The 22,672-nt window shown below is 36.8% G+C and overlaps 1 protein-coding gene across 1 annotated transcript in view; it reads right to left on the bottom strand.

The window, feature by feature from the left end:
• Positions 1-22,672, bottom strand: part of erlin1 (ER lipid raft associated 1) — a 50,453-nt gene that overhangs the window by 11,364 nt on the left and 16,417 nt on the right. The window contains exons 3-11 of the mRNA XM_028795591.2: positions 13,234-13,315; positions 11,841-11,887; positions 11,023-11,084; positions 10,299-10,424; positions 8,607-8,680; positions 6,348-6,406; positions 6,106-6,197; positions 2,977-3,066; positions 1,215-1,294 (exon numbers count right to left, since the gene is read on the bottom strand). Coding sequence (XP_028651424.1) covers positions 1,215-1,294; positions 2,977-3,066; positions 6,106-6,197; positions 6,348-6,406; positions 8,607-8,680; positions 10,299-10,424; positions 11,023-11,084; positions 11,841-11,887; positions 13,234-13,315 — 712 coding nt within the window. The remainder of the gene's footprint in view (positions 1-1,214; positions 1,295-2,976; positions 3,067-6,105; positions 6,198-6,347; positions 6,407-8,606; positions 8,681-10,298; positions 10,425-11,022; positions 11,085-11,840; positions 11,888-13,233; positions 13,316-22,672) is intronic.

Here is a 22,672-nt window from a genome sequence, read left to right as displayed (position 1 = left end):
TCAAACACAAGGCAGCATCCAATATTGGAGCCATGAGTCAGCACTGGCAACCACTGTACCAAAATATCACAATAGCTAAAATAAAAAAATCTAATTATGGGTAATTTAAGTAATTTAGTTAACAATTGCTGCTTTCTGATAATGACAGTTATCAAAGACAGTAACAAGTCATGAAAAGAAAGCCATCCACCCACAGCTCCATTAGCAAATAATGTTCCGAAATAAAAATATATGAACCCAAAATAAAACATTCTGGATGCTATAAAATGCAATTCTGAACACTGTAATATTATTTTCTATCAACTTATGGTCCATTATAGCACAGAGTGATTGACTCAGTCTTGGCTGCTGATTAGTTACAATCATTAAAAAAAATCTATGTACACCTGCAGGAATTCCAGAATAAGGTACACTTCAGAAACTTACACTAAACAAAATGACCCTATGAGCAAAACATTGCATTTTCTAAACAGAAAAAGTTTAGACCACCTCTTTAATTGGTTTAGTGCTGTTCCATTTCAGAATAAGAAGTGCATTAGAAATGAATTACCTACTCACTTTCTACCATGGACAATGAAATAGACAAAACTTTCAATCACTGCTAACATATCACAGCATACTGCCATAAAGTAAAATATCACTTCATAATAAAAAAACATTTCCAAATCTGTCTGTGCACATCCCATGACTACTTCTTTTAATTAATCAACTTCCATTTTATGAAAGCAAAAAAAAAATTCTCCTGAAAAATAGAATTAACTTGGCTTGTAAATTTAATTACTCAAAAAGAAAAAGGCTGCACTGCAACCACAATTTCAGGCTAGCAATAACAAAATTTCAGTAAGACAGATTTGCATAATGTAACACATCACATCAGGTTAAAATTGTATATTATGCCTCTTATTTGTGTAAACTATTCAAGATTATGTCAAGACAAGGCTACAGACGCTTTCTGCTCCACCTGACTAAAAGACTGGGGGTGCAGACTGTGAGTAGTCAAGAAACTTGCTTCTGCACTTCAGGGGTAGGACAAAAGGTGGCTTCAATTATTCTTGATAACAATTTACACTAGTGATAAACAGTGCTGATCACAGTAGGTCAGCACCAGGGAAATAGCTGATCTTAACCCTGAATGTGTGACACAGGAAATGCAAGAGTCATTCAAAGCACATAACACCTGTTAAACAAAATATATTTTCTTAATCATATTTTACCCTATTTGCTTCTGCCATCTTTTCTGCAGTGTAATATTCTGCATCTGCTCTTGCTTTTTGTCTTGCTAAAAATGCTGCATCTATACAAAGAAAAAAAGGGAAATTGTAAACAAACAATTTCAAATAAAGTTACTATTAATAATCAAAAGGTTAAGAGTTAAGAATTCAATCTAAATGCTTCATGATGCTCATTGACTTTCAGCTGTAATCCTAAAGCATCACTTAAGAGAATTCCTAAATATTATATCATGTAAAGTCTTACTAGTTAACAATGCTCAACATTTTGTAATACATAATGGTCCCTAGTGATTACACAAGGTGTTGCTAAAGATGTTCACACTCTTAGATGCATTTAAATGGTGCATCTTTAAAGACTTCATAACAAAAAATTTTTTTAAAAAAAAAAAAAACTTTTAATTATACCGATTTACTATGGCCTGGTGCACATTTATTAGATAATTTCTCCTACAATTTTAAAAAGAATTATTTAATAATAAGTTGCACTTAATACAGTACACTCATGACTTTAATTTTTCCCGGCAAAAAGGATAAAGACCTGTGCCTAGTTTTTTATTTTTACTGAATTTACCTACTTACTCTACAGTGCCCTTGCCATAATAAAACAAACTGAAATTTCTTACTTTGAGCGATAGCATCATTAACAAAATGCTAGTTTCCACAGTCAGTTACATGTGCAGCTCTTCTTAAAACATGCAAAATTACCACCTTATTGAATGTTAACAGTTGCAGTTATAAAAGCACTCTGGTAGTGCTAAGTCATCTATGAACAGCTATCAATACCTTTTTTAAAAGTAACCTCAACAAAGCATATTTGAAGTATCCACCCAAATTCACAAATTAAACAAAGCCAATGGAAGGCTATTAAATTGTTACCCATCATTTTGGTCAGTTTGCTTATTAAACGCATATTACGGACATCAAAGCCAGTATTACTGTCAGAAAATTACAGACATTTTACAGAAATACAAACCAGTATTACTGCGAGAGAAAATTAAAGGCACACAATATAGTGACGCATATTACAGCCACATACGAGCCAGTATTACTGTAACAGAAAATATTACGGACGTACAAGCCTTTATTACTGTGACTATCTACTAACAACATGCCATCCAAAAGAGCAAATAGATCTATAGAGGAACAGGAAAATGAGCGTAAAAAAAATTATCAAAGAGAATGCACTACTGTTCTAGCACCCGTTATTGTAACGGGCTTAATGTCTAGTTGTTAATAATATGGCTACTAATACTAATAAGTGTCAATATTTCATAAAACAAAAGCAAATTTCTGTTCAAGGTTTTATTTCTGTTTCTTTTGTGGATAAACTCTGGGGAATTCCATAGTGCAGATCAATTGCTCTTAAAACCATTCTTTATTTGATTATATTAAGCTAAGCAAATTACACGGTCTAAGCAGTTTAACAGTCCTCAGCTAATGTTAACTACAGGTTTAATGGGCAACATATTCTAATATAATTTCTTTCTAAATAATGTGTTGCTTTATCCATCCTACAAGTATATTCACAAATTATGCTTTTTTTGTATTTACTTCAGGCAACAGTATTTTGTATTTCATAGATGAATAAAGCGATTAGCTTAAATTACATTATGATCAATTCGATAGAGAGTTTAATATTACTAATTACAAATAAAGCACTTCTTAAAAAATATGAACCATAAATTCTTTTCTGATGTTTAATTACTGTTAAAAGTAATCAGACTGGGTAGTTTAGAATAACAACCTTCTATTTCAGAAATCTTCTTTTCAGTCTCTTTTTCCATAACCTTCTGCTTGAATTGAATCTCGGCAACCTGAGCAACCTTTTGTGCTTCTGCATTAGAAAATAAATACCAAGTGTGAATATCACAAAATTTAAAATATTAAAAATGTTCAAAATTATTTAAATATGAGATTTTTGGACAAAATATTTAAATCAAATGATTATTCACTTTACTGTACCATGAAGCAAAACAAATATCACACATTGTCAAACATAAAACACAGATTATACAACTAATTAAGTACAGTACTTGTATATACAATGTAATGAAACCGCCTTGACATTACCTAAAGACAAAGTTCTAGAATCCAAATAATAAGGTTTTGCCATGTTTCACTGCAGCCTAAAAAGACATACCCAGCATATACTTTTTCTAATAAATTTAAAGATACACAAATGAATACCATATAGTATAACAGTTCACAAATTATTTCAGTTAAAACTAGCACTTTCCAAATATTCAATTATCAAATGTAAATAAAAACTGGGCAGTCCTATGAACTCACATAAACACTAATGTAGCAGTTCAGCAATGTCCATCATTAATTTACAATTTGGCCTAAGTGGTCATAAACTTGTTATGTGCTTTAAAAACAGATATCTGGGTGGAAGAAGAGATGAGAATAAGAACGTCAAATTTGTGTGTGTGCTAACAAATGAAGTCATTATCAGGAATCTTGATCTATAATCCAATACATGCCAGGCTGGCATATGCCAGGAAATAAAGAGAAAAATCAAACAACAAATAGATCTTTTTAGGTTAATGTGGCATCCTGACAGACTGTATGTGAATACTGAATAATTTATTCATCTATTTTCTGTACCCATGCATTCAGTTCCAGATCACTAGGCTAGGTCATATTTTAGCATCACTGGAGGAACAAAGCACCAATTTACTGCATTGCTGCAAGATAAACCAATTAGCCACAACACTGAAACCACTGGCAGATGAAGTGAGTAACACGGATTATCTTGTCACAATGGCACCTGTCAAGGGGTAGAATATATTAGGCAACAAGTGAACAGTCAGTTCTTGAAGTCAATGTATTAGAAGCCAGAAGGATCTGAGCAATTTTGACAAGGGCAAAATTATGATGACTAGACGACTGGGTCAGAGAATCCCAAAATGTCAGGTCTTGTGGGGTTTTCCAGTATGCACTGGTTAGTACCTGCCAAAAGTGGCTCAAGGAAGGACAACTAGTGAAAAGATAACAGGGTAATGGTGCTCAAGACTCACTTATATGCGTAGGGAGTAATTGCTAGCTCATCTGGTCCGATCTCTCAGAAGAGATACTTTAGCACATACTGCTGAAAAACGTAATGCTGACTATGAGAGAAAGGTGTCTGAACACACAGAGCACCGCAGTTGCTGCACTGCCGCAGACAAGTCAGAGTGCCTATGGTGACACCTTTCCACCACTAAAAGCATCTATAATCAGCATTTGAGTGTCAGAACTGTACCATGAAGCAATGGAAAAAGGTGGCTTCTTCTGATGGATCACATTTTCTTTTCAATCATGTGGGTAGCCATGGGCTTATGTGTCACTTACCTTGGGAAGAGATGGCAGTACGATAAACAATGGAAAGAAGGCAAGCTGGCAGAGGCAGTGTGATGCTCTGGGCAATGTTCTGACGGGAAACCATGGATCCTGGCATTCATGTGGATGTTTCTTTGACACGTATCACCTACCTAATGATTGCTTCAGACTATGTACACCCCTTCATTGCAACAGGATTACCTGATGGCTGTGGCCTCTTTCAACAAGATAATGTTCCCTGCCACAATGCAACAATTGCTCAGGAATGGTTTGAGGAATATGACAAAGAACTCAAGGTTTTAACTTGGTCTCCAAATTCCCCAGATCTCAATCCGATCGAGCATCTTTGGGGTGTTCTGGAAAAACAAGTGTAATCCATGGAGGCCCAACCTCACAGCTTACAGGACTTACAGGGTCTGCCGCTTTCAAGATGTGGTTTTTCTGTGAAAATCTTCCTAATTGCTAATAGTTTTAAAGTTATGTTCTTTTTGTGGTGTAAGTAAAGTTAATTGGCCTTGTGCTTTATTTACTGTAAAGAGCCTTTTCACTTTTTTTTCCCCCCAATTTCTGTAACCCAGTCTTGTAACCTATCTTAATAATAATAATAATTCACTACATTTATATAGCGCTTTTCTCAGTACTCAAAGCGCTATCCACACAGGGAGGAACCGGGAAGCGAACCCACAATCTTCCACAGTCTCCTTACTGCAAAGCAGCAGCACTACCACTGCGCCACCTGTGAGGACAGACCCCTAACTACCTGCTTACTCAGATATGTTGACCTCATTTGTAAGTTGCTTTGGATAAATTGCAAGCTAAATGAATAAATGTAAATGTAACTCTTAACATAACACATAGTAAAAAAAAATCAAGACCTGTAAACCTTATTGCTGTAAATCATTTGTATAGTAAGGTTATAACATAACAAACCAGCCTGATCAAAATCAATATTACGAAAGTAACCGAAATGCCACTTTTATAATTTAATTTGTAAAATAGCACAGCATCAACAGAACCACAGAAGATAATATATTTTAAGGAACATAATTCTTCTACAAGTACAGTAAAATGCATAAGAATTAGGCCACATGTAGCAGCACCAATACAAACAAAGTTTTAAGAGCTCTCCATGAGTAATAAAACATGTCCATGATAAATAATAACAACAAGATATTTATAACTGCAACTGGCTTTGGCAATTTCTAGAACATAATATTACCCTATTGTTTTCCTATGGTCAGAAACCTCTTGGTCACCTACAAATTAATCCATGACTGTAATCAATTCTAGAACTTTCCTTGTGTAAAATCAACCAGTCCTAATGTAATTTTCTCCTTTGCTGATACTGAAAGTCAACACACCGGGATTTACTTTACCTGTGTATTTAATGATAAATGATACAATTAATCTGATTAAGTGTTGTGGACTATGTAAACATACTGATTACAAATTGTGCACATACATTAGACTACATCCCCAGGGTACTTGATAATAAGATGTAAAGACATACTTACCATGAAACCTGACCATTGATAACATGTACATTTCTTACCTATAATTGCTTTCTTCCTTTCAGTTTCAGCTTCCTTTTCTACAACTTTTTGTGTCTGAGCAGTGATCAGTAACCTTGTCTTTTCAGCTTCCCTAAACAAACATAAAATGATATAGTGCATGTTTTATAGCTGCAGTATTTCAAAAGTTAAGGTATCTAAAACTGCAATCAAGTAATTTTTTCATATTACATCAACAGTTGAAATGTTTCTAAGTATTTCGTGTTGGTTATAACATACTTACATTAGTTCGAAGTTTCTTCTAATAGCCTCAGGTATTTTTGGCTTTGTCACACGTACAGCCTTAAATCAAACACACCAAAAATAATTAAATCTAGAATATGTTTTACTTTTCATTTCGGGAAAGGTGCAGTAATTTTTTTAAAACTTTTTATAGGGGTCGTACAAAACCTGTTATTTTTGCTAGGACAGAATATATCAGGAAATAACCTTCTGCTTTACAGCAATACAATCTGTTTAAAATACTGTATTAAACTCTGTATACAGTAGAACATCGATTATCCGTGTCACCATTTACCAAGGTTCTGCATTAACCGAGGCACACCTATAAGTGCAATACAGTGATCCCTCGCTATATCGCGCTTTGCCTTTCGCAGCTTCACTCCATCGCGGATTTTATATGTAAGCATATTTAAATATATATCGTGGATTTTTCGCTGCTTCGCGGGTTTCTGCGGACAATGGGTCTTTTAATTTCTGGTACATGCTTCCTCAGTTGGTTTGCCCAGTTGATTTCATACAAGGGACGCTATTGGCAGATGGCTGAGAAGCTACCCAGCTTACTTTTCTCTCTCTCTCTTGCGCTGACTTTTTCTGATCCTGACGTAGGGGGATTGAGCAGGGGGGCTGTTCGCACACCTAGACGATACGGACGCTCGTCTAAAAATGCTGAAAGATTATCTTCACGTTGGCTACCTTCTGTGCAGCTGCTTCGTGAAGCGACATGCTGCCCGGTGCTTCGCATACTTAAAAGCACAAAGGGCACGTATTGATTTTTTTTATCTGTCTCTCTCTCTGTCTGCTCCTGACGGAGGGGGTGTGAGCTGCCACCTTCAACAGCTTTGTGCCGCGGTGCTTCGCATACTTAAAAAGCCAAACAGCCCTATTGATTTGTTTGCTCCTTTGAAGAGGAAGATATGTTTGCATTCTTTTAATTGTGAGACAGAACTGTCATCTCTGTCTTGTCATGGAGCACAGTTTAAACTTTTGAAAAAGAGACAAATGTTTGTTTGCAGTGTTTGAATAACGTTCCTGTCTCTCTACAACCTCCTGTGTTTCTGCGCAAATCTGTGACCCAAGCATGACAATATAAAAATAACCATATAAACATATGGTTTCTACTTCGCGGATTTTCTTATTTCGCGGGTGGCTCTGGAACGCAACCCCCGCGATGGAGGAGGGATTACTGTACTCTATTTTTCTTCAAATTCATAAAAGCTTTCACATGAATACTGTTCATTCAGAGTGTGTGAAATACAAAACTTTTAACCGTGATTGTACCAAGTGAGCGGTTGAGGTGCTGGTGACTCACTCACTCCTTCCCAACTGCACCCCTCAGCTATCGCAGTGTGTTGCCAGCAGTGGGCATGTACACAATCTCTAATGTTTCATTCACTTAAGATTTTTGTGTCTATACGTTTCAAACAGCTATGGTGAATTGCCAGTGGGAACTGCAAATCTGCTTTCTCTGTCGAATGCTTTGCAATGCGATATAAACAGAGAGCTCCATCTGTCAGCAGTGCAGAGTCCGTCTCTGACCACTTCGAGTGGTGTGCTACCCTGGTGTGTCAGCTCCCACCTTCTCTGCACAGTGTTGCCAGTACACACCACATTTTCACAGTGCAAATCTCAGCCTTACTGTCAATTGAACTGCTGTGAACTCACACCATGAGGCATCTCAGTGTGAGGATTTGCACTGTAGGTAACTGCCAGTGCTGAACCAAAAACCTGTATTTCTCTGGTTCAGAGATGAGTTCTACTGTATGAACTAAATAGGGCCCTCCATCCAACCACCGTGCAGAGCCCATCTCCGACTACTGTGAACAGTGCGTTTCCCTTATGAAATCGGCTGATTTCTCTGTGTCAACACCCACCAGTTCTGCACACCGTCATCACTTTAGCAGCTCGTTTTATGCGAGTTTTCAGCAGTCTGATGTAGCGTGGATTCATATTATCTTGGATAATCAGTATTCTGCTGTATTTTTAATTATAGCTACAGTACATTCAAATTCAGTAAAATTTTATAAGAGGACTGGTACTAACTACAATTTTATTATAGAAGAAAACAGTAAAGCTTAATTACCACAGAAAAAATTCTGTTTGCTTTTAAGAATCTGTAATGCCTTATTTAGGTAGAATGACATTATAAAATTGTAGATATGTACAGTAGTTATATTATAAAATAAGAGGTATATCAAAATCTCAAAGTAGACTGAAGACTGTCATGTCCTTTAATAGGCAGCCTTTTCTCTTAGAACATTACCTGAACTGTGAGACCAGGAGCCATGACATTCAAATCTTTCTGTAAAGCGAGTTTTAAATTTTCATCAATTATATCTATAATAAAAAGTAAAAATACAGTAGGCAAATTTAGTATGTAAGAACTACCAGTATGCAAAATAGATCTACTATATATTCTATCTACTATACTCTAAACATCTTTATTAGAATAGAATCACTAATTTGTGAACAAGTCTAAAAGATATGTATAAAATTGGTAAGAAGATGAACAGGACAAAATTAACTGTGATCTATTCTTCAATTGAATTCATTAACGGCAAACGATTCAGCTAAGTGTAATACACTCACACAGTAATGAATCTGTAATAATAAATAAAAAAACAATTTCATAAATCTTAATAAAAAAAACAAATGTAGCTAAAGAACATGAAATTACATATGTATATTTTATACATTTAAGTGATGAATCACTTTGAAAGCTGTTACTATTACTCTTAATTATTTTCTTTCTTCATCTGAAGTCTAATGAAAAACACTCTGTATTTAGCATCACTTGGCACCAATCTCAGTTTTAAAAGGTATTTTTGTGCAACAAATGTATTTGATATTTTTATATTTAATTGTACTGGTCAAGTACTTCTGCATTTCAACTACAGACAGGAAATTTAAATAATTACATTTTGTAAAGTAGCCTAACAAATCATTTCAATTGAGTTGCTGTTGACACAGTGGATAAAAGCTTTGTTTTATATTCATATGGTAATGGGTTCAAATCTAGATATTTTTTCCCATCTCTTCACAGTTTAGATTTTGTTTTTTAAGTTACAATTAAAATTTGATATTTAACTTAGTAAAATGAAGATAACCGTATTACCACATAAAAAGCACTGCACTGCTCCTAAAGCACTCACATTATGCAACTTCTAGTTATGGGGTATGTCAGATTTTCCAACTGCAGTTGATGATCTCGTCACCAGACACAAGTCAATGTAAACAAATGAAAATTGCTGCCCATGTCACATTTACCGATTGGGTACCGACTTTCCAGTACAGCCTGTACATGCATTTTTATCTGCTACGTTTTTATCCATCCATTTTCCAACCCGCTGAATCCGAACACAGGGTCACCCCAGGATTGGTTCCTGCCTTGTGCCCTGTGTTGGCTGGGATTGGCTCCAGCAGACCCCCGTGACCCTGTGTTCGGATTCAGCGGGTTGGAAAATGGATGGATGGGCTATGTTTTTAGCAATACCTAAATATAAAATTAAATGAAAATAGTATTGTAGATTAATAAAAAGTAATGACATTTTAAAACAGACTCCATCCAAATCAGAGACACAGGGGTTAATGCTGGGACCATTAGACATATGGCAAAAGCTAATCATAACAGGGAACCAGTTCATCATAGGCCGTATCAGTTCATCATACTCATGCACATAACCATATAGTGCCAATTTAAAACTGAAAATCAACCTAACAAAAAAATTCATGTTTGGTACAGTATGTGGAAGAAAAACTGAATTACTGTGACAGATGCAGACAAAGGGAGAACATGCAAAATCCATAAAGGCAATGAACAACAAGGCACTGGAATGGAACCCAGGATGTTAGATCTTTGAGGCAGCAGCACTAACCATTGTAACACCCCACAAAAAGGTGTTTGGTTAAATGCCTAAATGAAAACTACCTACATCCTTTATTTAAACATGCTTACCAAATAATTCAATGTAGACTTCTTGAAGTGTATGGATACTGCAGAACTGGTTCAGCTCATGATGTATTTTGTTAAAGATTAAGGTTTTATCATAATCAGCAGTATAATTCCTTACAATGTCCACCACTAGAATTAAGACAAAAGAAAAATAAATGTTTAAAATTATAAACATTTGAATATAACAAATTAGGGTACATCAAAATGAAAAATTGCATATTTATGGTATAAATATTAATAAATAATGACAATATGATCTTTCTGTAATTGTCCAAAAGAAGATATATTGCAACAGATGGCAGAAATGTAACAGTTTATATTTGTTTTTTAAAAGGTAATTTAATATCTAAATAAAACAGGCACAAGTCTTAAATAAAATATGTGAAATGATATTTTCAAAATTAAAAAAAATAATTACTTGAACATAACTATTAGTAAAGGTAATAATAAATCTATGATGTTATGTAATCTTTGGATGATGACTCCTGAAAGCTGAAAATCAATTGGGTTAAGATAGAAGATGTGTGTTACTTCTCAATATTTGTTTTGTAAAACTGCACAGGGCAAAACATTAAGTCACCAGACTGAGTGAAAGGTGTCTTACATTATAACTTTGGAGGGGGTGCATCAAGGGTTTATTACTTTGTGAGAATGTTCTTTGCTAATTTCCACTAAATTGATACTGTCAAAGTAACCACAGAAAAAGGTTTACAAATAAGAGACTTACCTGCACTTGGAGCTAAAATATTGACCACCTCTATTCTATCAAAGTAGATCATTACACCACCACTGTTAGAAAGGGAAAAATAAGAAATAAACAAGTACTTACTAGCATGAAATTAAAAAATGTAATTAAGTATTTTATCCATCAAATGTTACTGACTTCCATATCCTTTTGAAATAGTTGTCATTAAATGATAAGCAAAATCTTGCAGAAGCAAAACTGAAAAAAATGTTTTAACAAATTCACATATCTGCTTGGACGTGTGAAAGATAAATTAATATGTTTTAGTCACACTGCATAATTTGGATTGAAATATATTTTGCCTTCTGTCTGTTAGAAATGATCAAAAATATATACAGTAACAAAAAGCATACACATATCCCAGGTGTCACGCATGTGCGTGTGTTGTGCATGTGCGTTCTTCCTGCTCTGGCAAGGTAAGCAAGGGGCGCCCCAGACATTTAGCGTTCACCTTCCACTCCAAGATGGCCCCTCCCCTTCCAGTCAAGGCACAATAAAAATGGGTTGCCCAGCCCCTCATTCTGGAAGTGCATTTTTGTTTAACTCGGCCAATTTGGGGCCATTACTTTGAATGCCTGTGAGTGCAGAAGTGCTGGAACACTTTTTTTTTGTTTGTTTCTGCCAGCAAAAATAAACAGGGTAGACCAGCTAATGCTTCAAATATTCCTTCTAGTTTTCTCTCGCAGTCTGTCCACCATACACCTAATTATGTTCTCTTTCACATTCTGCCACCGGTCACACATGGATACAAAGAAATTTACACTACATAGCTCACTTCCCAATTATACCTAAACACTTACCTTGTTCCACAAGGCACGTTTTTTATTTCATCTGTTTGCAGTGTTGTCTAAATAAAATAAAATAAATAAATAAATAGTTTTGTCCTGCTAAAATGTTTAATACTGTATACAAGTTATTTTTAAAACAATCTTTACCTTTATAATTCTACCTAAAACATTGACAGTGCACTAGGGCTATACAACTATACATCTGAGAACTGCTAAATTAAGAAAGTAAACATTTATATAGAAAGAATGATATCAATGATAAAATATCACAGTCTAGTATTTCGTCAAATCAATATTTCAAGTTTATAAAAAAGAAAGAGGTAGAGAGAAAAAGAAAAAAACTAAACATTTAACAAATGCTGACATAAAGATGGTAGCACAAAATAGCAAAACAATTTACGTTACAAGTCTGAAACATAAGAAAATCAACAACAATATATAACCAGCACTAATCGAAGAACTGAAGCATGTAGTTAAGGAAGAAAATAACTGCAAGGGTTTTTTTTAATTATACTAGTTAAATGTACTTAAGATGCTCTACATTAATTCTGCTGTCAAATACTATGAGTTGAGGTAGTTACAAAAAAAGGAGGAAAAAAACAGAAAAAAGAACAGGTATTTAAACATTTTACAAGAACAAATCAGGGAAAGAAAATAAACTTCATACATTGAGATTCTACCAGGGAATTAACATATTACACCAACAGCCAATGATGACACTTAATCATTTTGAAAATTTTTTAATTAATAGAATTAGATACCGTATATACTCGCATATAAGTCAGGTCTTGAAACCCGAAAAAATCAATCATAAAATCAGACCCAGACTTATATGCCCATTCAAAAATGCAACACTATTTTTTTTTAACATCGTCTTGCCTCCTCCAATCTTGGACCAGTTTCTCAGACACATAGAATTTCTTTTGCCACTTCAACGACTTTTAATTTAAAACTTTTAATGCAAAAAACACAAAACCGTGCAAACACCACTTCGAAATAGTTTGGGTATTAGCGTGTGATCACATAGGCACAATACATAGGGGGGGGGGGAAGAGTGTGATCCGTGGTTACTCTCTCAGGTGGGTGTTAGCATATCATTGTCTCTTGGACCAATAGCATGAGTTTTCCACATTCGACTTATACAACCGACATTATAAAATACCGGAAATTATACGGTAAAATCAAGCCCCGACTTATCTGCGGGAGAACTTAAATGCAAGTATATACGGTAGACATTTGTTGTTTACAATTTCTTTACATAATTGTTCAGAAATATCAAGCTGGAAAATGACCAGTTAGATTTCTGTAACAAAACTAAGTATCATTCTAGTAGCTTAATATTTTTAGATAAAAACATATTTCCCTCACTATACTTTAAGGAAATAAAGAGCCAAAATTATATTACCTGCACTGATCTGTATGTAGTAATAAATGGTAACATTATGTGAAATCCAGGACCATTTGGAGTAGTCAGCAAAGCACCGCCTCTGAAATCAATAATAATAATAAAAAGTCAGGTTTATTGTCTTGTTTCAATACAAAATAGTACATTAGAAACAAAACCTTTTTGTTGATTCAAGAGCAAAATAATAAACTGCAACCAAGACAATAAACAGTTACAAAAAACATACTAAAGTATAAACAGACACATAAAAATCCTAAATATTTACAACTAGAACTCTTGGGTGATAATGACTGTTACAGTGGCATGCAAAATTTTGGGCACCCTTGCTTAAAATGTCTGTTACACATGTCTTAAATATTTTAAGCATGATTACATTTTTATTTCCATCATATTTTCGCCCATTCGTCCTTGCAAAAGGCTTCTAATTCTGCAAGATTCTTGGTTCATCTTGCATGCACTGCTCTTTTGATTTTCAATGATGTTTAGGTTGGGGGACTGTAAGGGCCATGGCAACACTGTCACTTTGTGTCTCTTCAGGTATTCCATTGTAGATTTTGAGGTGTGTTTCAGATCTTTATCTTGTTGTAGGACCCATCTCTTTTGGTTTACTTCCAGAATTTGCTGGTATTTATTTTAATGAGGACGCACGGACCTGCCCGTGGACGCAAAAGACATAGTGCGCAAGTGCCAAACAAAGCCCCCCCCCCCCCCCCCCCCCCCGAGTGAAACGGGAGAGACTGCAGGCGCCACACAAACCCCCCCCCCCCCACCAGAGCAAAACGGGAGAGACTACAAACCGTCAGAGTAGGAAACTAAGTAAAACATCATAAAGAGGTTAAACAACAGGGACAAACACATGGAGAGCAGGTTACAGAACAAAGCCCCCCTCCCCAGAGTAAAACGAGAAAAACTACGAACCGTCTGACATGCCGCAAGCAGGATAAAGCGAGGTCAGAAATAAAACACAAAGTAGGAAACAAAGTAAAACTTTATAAAGGGATTAAAGAATGGGGACGAACACATGGAGAGCGGGTTACAGATGATGAAAACTGGAATGCAACAGCTTCAAAAAAACCTAGGCACGAAACACATGCACACCGAGATACAGAATATAAAGGCAGAAACAACGACTACAACGCGCGTCTCAAACTGTGTAGGCAAAGCAGGCACGGATTCAACACGACACAGCTCGAGTGACCGAGATACAAACACGCGCCTGCCTGGATATAATTAATGAATGCAGGCGCCTACAACATGCGTCTGAAATGCCGCAGACCAGGAAGGCACTGCTCCAAAAAGAAAGAGCTCAACTAAACGAGATACGAACTGAAACGGGAAACACTACAGAGTCCGCACTGCTCCACAATGCACCGCATAATGGTTACGATAAACATCACAGTATCGCAAACAAATGAAAATTATTACTTGAAAAAGCGAAAATAGATTCACCACGGACCAGGTGTCATTGAAACAAAAGCAGAATAAAGCGAGATCACAAATGAAAGACAGAGTAGAAAGCAAAGTAAAACGTCATAAACAGGTTAAACGAGGGGGGCCAAACACATGGACAGCAGGTTACAGATAATGAAGACCGGAATTCAAAAGCTTCAAAAACAAAAGCTCGACTGACCGAGATACAAACTGAAACGGGAAACACTACGGAGTCCACAATGCACCGCATAATAGTACGGACGGAGCTCCGTATTAACAGTGGGAGGCCCCAGAGTGACACGGGCGAACGCTCCGTAATAAACGTGCGTCATCCTCACACGTAGCTGCCCAGCGGGCACGGGTTCAAAACGCCGGGGGTGGAGCCCCCTTGTTCTGCAAGATTCTTGGTTCATCTTGCATGCACTGCTCTTTTGATTTTCAATGATGTTTAGGTTGGGGGACTGTAAGGGCCATGGCAACACTGTCACTTTGTGTCTCTTCAGGTATTCCATTGTAGATTTTGAGGTGTGTTTCAGATCTTTATCTTGTTGTAGGACCCATCTCTTTTGGTTTACTTCCAGAATTTGCTGGTATTTATTTTAATCAATTCTTCCTTCTACCAATGACATGTTCCCTGTACCACTAGCTGCAACACAAGCTCAAAGGACGGACTGATCAACCCTAATGTTTAATAGCTGAAGAGGTGTTCTTTTCCTAGAATTGAACTCTTTCCCCCCCCAAAACATACCTTTGCACAAAGTGGCCAAAACGTTCTATTTTGAACTTGTTTCCAAAATGCGTCAGGCTTATTTAGATGTTCATTTGCAAACTTCAGACACTAAATTTTGTGGTAGAAAAGTTTTTCATTTGCGGACACTACCATGAAGGTCATATTTATTCAGGTGTCACTACACAGTAGTACAGTGCGCCATTACTCCAGAATCTTCTAAATCTTCTTAAAGGTTTTTTGTAGAGTTTTTTTGCAGTCAGCCATGAGTTCTTATTTGCCTTCCTGCTAATCCAATGAGCAGTTTTTTCATAAAAGTTCTTTTCGTGGTCTTCCAGACCTCAATTTGACCTCAACCGTTCCTGTTAACTGCCATTTCTTAATAATATTACAAACTGAGGAAACAGCCACCTGAAAACACTACTATCTTCTTGTAGCCATTTCCTGCTTTGTGAGCAGTTTTTATTTTTCAGCATGGCTGCTGATTGTCGAGAAAAGGTTTGAGGAGTCAGAATTTTATACAGCTTTGTAATTTGCATCACCTGGAGTTTCCTAACGATGACTGACTGAACAAGCCATAGCCCTAACAAGGTAATTAAGGTCTGAGACCCGTAGTTATCTGAAACCTCACATATCTTGGGGTGTCCAAACTTTTGCTTGGTGCTCTCTTCCTTTTTTCACTATTCAATTGTACAAATCAAAATCAATACACTAATCTTACATAAAATACTGAAAAGAATGCGTGATCTTTAACTTTATGCCTTTTGGTGATCATTTCATCTTCTGCTCACTTAACTATTCACATTTTAACACTAGAATACCTGAAGACTATGAAAAAAGTCATAAGGCAAGGCCAGGCCACCTTAAATTCCTTGGCACCTCCTCATCAGCGTCTTTGTTTTGCAAATGTGTCAATCAGCACAAGCAGCCATGTTATAGTAAAAACTATCTGTCTCTCGCGGCTCTCCCCACATAGTAGTGAAACAGGACAAACTTAAAAATCAATGTATCTGATCATGTTCAGCTCTGACGGGAGAGTGTCCCCCGTGTGGGGAGCAAAGCCTGTGGCCGTGATATCTGTGCCAATCAGCAGCTACTCTCTAAAACACATGTAGCTGTGATCTCTCTCTTAAAAATGTCAAACGTTACTCTTTAACAATCCGCATGCGAGCGAGGAGGGCCCAGTCCTGCTCCCCACTCCTGAGGTCCCGTTTCCCCCTCTGCTCGGCCTGCAGCCTCTCTCTCGGATTTGCATGAATAAATCACTGCCACAAGCGACGTACGATACTTAGCTGGATGACAGAAGTCGTAAAATCAACTGGAATGTTCAAGTAAATCATAGAAAAAAACTGATCTATATCCATTGAGTAGTTCTCTCGTGAAAAGCGGACAGACATAAGCTGTGTTGTTCTGAATACTGCAGAACCATCCGATGGATAAAAGGGGACCTAACAGTCTCTGGAAGGGTCTTTAACAATGCTCTGGGCCCTGCTTTTGTACCTCGTCCAGCAGATGTCCTGAATGGGAAGAAGTGCCGAGTCAGTGCTGTATTAACTACCCAATGCAGAGTCTTCCTGTCTGATGAATGCAATTTCCGCATTACAGCTGGTCAGGATGCTCTCTATTGTATAGTTACAGAAACTGTTAAGAATTTTCAGTTTTGTATTCCTTAAGAAATGAAGGTGCTGCTTTGTCTACTTGACTGAGGCTATAATGTTGAGGTCAGGTGAGGTCCTCAGAAATATGAACACCCTGAAACTTAAAGTGGTCAACCATCACAGTTGAAGCCCCACCCAATGTGCATAAAAGCACATTTAGCATGTGGTCTCCTGAATTTAAAAATCACTTCCTATGTTTTAGTGACATTCACAGAGAGAGATTGACTCACTAGTATTTTAGCTACTGTTCGTGTCTGTTCTGTTTAGGTGCAAAAGCCCAATTTTGAAACGGCAGTAAAAAGTAAGTAGAACAACAACAACTCCTTCCTGAATGGTCTGACCAAAATTACTTCAAACAAGTTTCTTTTTTCCTGTATTATACTGAAATGTTTTAATCTGTTGATATGAAAACAGCAGATCATCTGCCTCCTCTTCACATATAAACAATATTTCATACAGAAACCGTATTTATTCTAAAGCAAAAAAAAAATCTCAAAAAGAATTGTAGTTAACTTAGAAGAAACAGTCATTCCTTTTTTTTTATTATACATTGTCTTCAAAAAGTACTCAGTTCTTTAACCAATTCTTTATTTTTACTGCAACAAATGCCTACACTGTGATATTTTTATTTGAAAGCAAAGAAACTCAATTACTTTTTACCATAACACTAGTTTATATTATGAAATAATATATAAAAAAAACTTCAGACATTTGCTATTTATGAAAGTATTTCATTCTTATATTATGAAAGCTCTAAGAGTAGAACAGTAAAAAAACAATTGACTATGGAGAAAACCAGTCTCCACTAGTGAATCATTAAATAACTTCCATATAGCTTGGATAAAATCTCCATAATAAATCACATTCCAATGAAGTTAGATAAAAATAATAACAATGCACAAATAAGGAAAAAGGCACAAAACATTTAGCAGACATTGTTGGTTGAACTATCAGGAAGCAGATGTTGTTACCACCTAAATGCTGCTTAGGAAAAGTTACTCTTCAAAAGTCGCTCAAATTATCAGTATGCTACATTATACAGACTGACAATCACTTTCAAAGAGCTACAGAGTTCATTAGATGAGACTGGAGTAAAAGTACATCAATCAACCATATGAAGAGTTCGGTGTAACACTAGTTTTGTTGCAAAAAAAAAAGTGAAAGTACATCTGAATAACAACCCAGGTATGTTTTTAAAAAAAAAAAAAAAAAAAAAAAAAAAAGAGGTTTTGTGGTCAGATGAGATCGAGATAGGGCTTCCTGGCTAACGTTCAAAGAGATGTGTGGCACAAATGTAACACTTTCTAAACCACTAAAAAGCATAGCAACCACAAAGTATGGTGGCAATAGCATTTTGCTGTGGAGCTGATTTTTATCAGCAGGCCAGGGACTATGCATCAAGGTAAAACTGAAAAATAAAAAAATCTAAAAATAAAAATATGATAAAATTAAAACTATCATTTCCTTTTTCCTAACATAAAACACATTAAAAATCTATTGTTTTAGTGTTTTAAAATACAAATGTCACGTAAGAACATCATTTTGGTGTAGAATTTACTTAACAAACTTGGAAAATTGGCCAAGAAACCAATATGATTGAAAGGCAGCATATTTATATCTATATTGTATTTCGTAATTAAAGATCTTTCAAAGGCTGACTAAGTTGCGCCATTCCTGCTACTCAACTTCATCTCCTTGTGACAGACGTTTCAGAGTGACTTAACTTACACATTTCACTGCTACTAATACAGGGGAGGAGTGTTGTTTCCACACCTGCAGAAATCTAGACAAAACATAGTACAAGTAGGCGTTCATCGTTTCAGATATGAAAGCACCATTCTTCTGTGTTTACTTATTTAATGCTCCTGCCAGTAACTGCCACTGTACTCTTGGAATATTTTGACCATACATATTTCAAAGTTACATTCCTTGATTTATTTTACTGAGCAGCAGATGTATAAACATTTAATGCACAGTTGAAACACCTAGTTATTAAATTGTCAAATTATATGTTTAACAGATTTATTTTTCTATTTTAATATGGTTTTGAAGAGATATTAGAACTACTAACTGGTTGTGCACTGAAAGCAGTTCAAAATTAATTTTAAAGCATCCTTATTAATTGCATGTGTACTTACCAGCCCAAAGCACTAATTACAAATACAACAGAGTTAACTAAAATGACAATAAAATACTCACGATGTTGACACAAAACACCATACTGCAGTAATACACCATTACAGTGCATCCGGAAAGTATTCACAGCGCAACACTTTTTCCACATTTTGTTATGTTACAGCCTTATTCCAAAATGGATTAAATTCATTTTTTTCCTCAGAATTCTGCACACAACACCCCATAATGACAACATGAAAAAAGTTTACTTGAGGTTTTTGCAAATTTATTAAAAATAAAAAAACTGAGAAATCCCATGTACATAAGTATTCACAGCCTTGCTCAATACTTTGTCGATGCACCTTTGGCAGCAATTACAGCCTCAAGTCTTGTTGAATATGATGCAACAAGCTTGGCACACCTATCCTTGGCCAGTTTCGCCCATTCCTCTTTGCAGTACTTCTCAAGCTCCATCAGGTTGGATGGGAAGCGTCGGTGCACAGCCATTTTAAGATCACTCCAGAGATGTTCAATTGGATTCAAGTCTGGGCTCTGGCTGGGCCACTCAAGGACATTCACAGAGTTGTCCTTAAGCCACTCCTTTGATATCTTGGCTGTGTGCTTATGGTTGTTGTCCTGCTGAAAGATGAACTGTCACCCCAGTCTAAGGTCAAGAGCGCTCTGGAGCAGGTTTTCATCCAGGATGTCTCTGTACATTGCTGCAGTCATCTTTCCCTTTATCCTGACTAGTCTCCCAGTCCCTGCCGCTGAAAAACATCCCCACAGCATGATGCTGCCACCACCATGCTTCACTGTAGGGATGGTGCCAGGTTTTCCCCAAATGTGACGCCTGGCATTCACACCAAAGAGTTCAATCTTTGTCTCATCAGGCCAGAGAATTTTGTTTGTCATGGTCTGAGAGTCCTTCAGGTGCCTTTTGGCAAACTCCAGGCGGGCTGCCATGTGCCTTTTACTAAGGAGTGGCTTCCGTCTGGCCACTCTACCATACAGGCCTGATTGGTGGATTGCTGCAGAGATGGTTGTCCTTCTGGAAGGTTCTCCTCTCTCCACAGAGGACCTCTGGAGCTCTGACAGAGTGACCATCGGGTTCTTGGTCACCTCCCTGACTAAGGCCCTTCTCCCCCGATCGCTCAGTTTAGATGGCTGGCCAGCTCTAGGAAAAGTCCTGGTGGTTTCGAACTTCTTCCACTTACGGATGATGGAGGCCACTGTGCTCATTGGGACCTTCAAAGCAGCAGAAATGTTTCTGTAACCTTCCCCAGATTTGTGCCTCGAGACAATCCTGTCTCGGAGGTCTACAGACAATTCCTTTGACTTCATGCTTGGTTTGTGCGCTGACATGAACTGTCAACTATGGGACTTTATATAGACAGATGTGTGCCTTTCCAAATCATGTCCAATCAACTGAATTTACCACAGGTGGACTCCAATTAAGCTGCAGAAACATCTCAAGGATGATCAGGGGAAACAGGATGCACCTGAGCTCAATTTTGAGCTTCATGGCAAAGGCTGTGAATACTTATGTACATGTGCTTTCTCAGTTTATTTATTTTTAATAAATTTGCAAAAACCTCAAGTAAACATTTTTCACGTTGTCATTATGGGGTGTTGTGTGTAGAATTCTGAGGAAAAAAATGAATTTAATCCATTTTGGAATAAGGCTGTAACATAACAAAATGTGGAAAAAGTGATGCACTGTGAATACTTTCCGGATGCACTGTAACTACAATATACTGGTATTGTAAAAACATACATATAGCAACAACACAGGGCTCTCTTTTGTTTTAATCCTTGTCTTGCAACTGACAGATATCATCAGTTTCCTTGCTGTTACTCAGTATATTAAGGATCGAGTAGCATGAAATACAAATCAGTGTAATGCAAGCATGCTTGAGAGACAGACTAGCACTCCTATCTTATATGTTATCTTTCAAAACAAAAAAAAATACAAATATATTTTCTATATGTGTATATAATGCAAGGATGAATGACTCATTCACTCATCAACAAAAACACTATTTACCATTTAGTTAAAAAGCTGAAATTTGACAGGATGGTGTATCTGTACCAGTAGGGGTCATTAACAAAGGACAACTAAATACTCTACAAATCTCAAAAATCCTTTGACAAATTTGATTGAAATTTGGCGATGTTATAAAAAGAGAAAATTAGATAACACTTTGTTTATTTGTCAATATTTATTAATAGCATGCTACCTTACATGCTCTTCACTGTACTGACAACATGCTTTACACAAATCAAAGACACAGCAAAACAGACTGATGGGTACTGGTGGTATTTGCGTGGCCTAATAGGGAGGATTGACAACTAAAGACAGAATATTGTAAAAGACGTATCCGTACTTCAAAAAAAAAAGTTTACTTAGTTACATTGTTCATGCGGATTAATGCTGTACGACATCCACAAGATCAGACCTTATCTGACATAGTATGCAGATCAATGTCTGTTCCAGGTTCTGGTTTTGTCGAGTCTGGACTACTGCAATTTGTTCTGGCATGAGTACCTGGCATATTCTATCAAGCCGCTGCAGATGATCCAGTATTCAGCGGCCCATCTTATATTTAACCAGCCAAGACGGGCACATGTCACTTCCTCTTCAGGTTGCTACACTGGCTCCATGAAGCAGCATGCATTAAGTTCAAATCCCTGATGTTTGCCTGCAGAATAGTCAGTGGTCAGCACCTGTGTATATGGAGACACTACTGAGGTGATATGCACCTTCTAGTCCACTGAGGTCTGCCAGTAAGCAGCATCTGGTGATGCCACCTCCACGTGATATCAAGTCTCAATCCAGACTCTCTTCCTGTGTAGTTCCTAATTGGTGGAACAGGCTATCCACCTCCATTCATCTAATTGATTGAAAGCAAAACAAAAAAAATCTTTTATATTGTTGGTTAATTTGTTGTTTTAAGTTTAATTGCTTTATCGATTATAATCTACGATTGTAAATTATTAATTATTGCATCTTTTCAATTTTGGCCATTAACTTTGCTACCTATACAGTGATCCCTCGCTATATCGCGCTTCGCCTTTCGCGGCTTCACTCTATCGCGGATTTTATATGTAAGCATATTTAAATATATATCGCGGATTTTTTGCTGGTTCGCAGATTTCTGAGGACAATGGGTCTTTTAATTTCTGGTGCATGCTTCCTCAGTTGGTTTGCCCAGTTGATTTCATACAAGGGACGCTATTGGCAGATGGCTGAGAAGCTACCCAACTTACTTTTCTCTTTCTCTCTCTTGCGCTTTCTCTGATCCTGACGTAGGGGGTGTGAGCAGGGGGGCTGTTTGCACACCTAGACGATATGGACGCTCGTCTAAAAATGCTGAAAGATTATCTTCACGTTGCTACCTTCTGTGCAGCTGCTTAGTGAAGCGACATGCTGCACGGTGCTTCGCATACTTAAAAGCTCGAAGGGCACGTATTGATTTTTGCATGTTTGTTTTTCTCTGTCTCTCTCTAT

This window comes from Erpetoichthys calabaricus, chromosome 2, assembly GCF_900747795.2.
Source record: "Erpetoichthys calabaricus chromosome 2, fErpCal1.3, whole genome shotgun sequence".
Lineage (NCBI taxonomy): Eukaryota > Metazoa > Chordata > Cladistia > Polypteriformes > Polypteridae > Erpetoichthys > Erpetoichthys calabaricus.
This window is presented reverse-complemented; position numbering and strand designations above follow the sequence as displayed.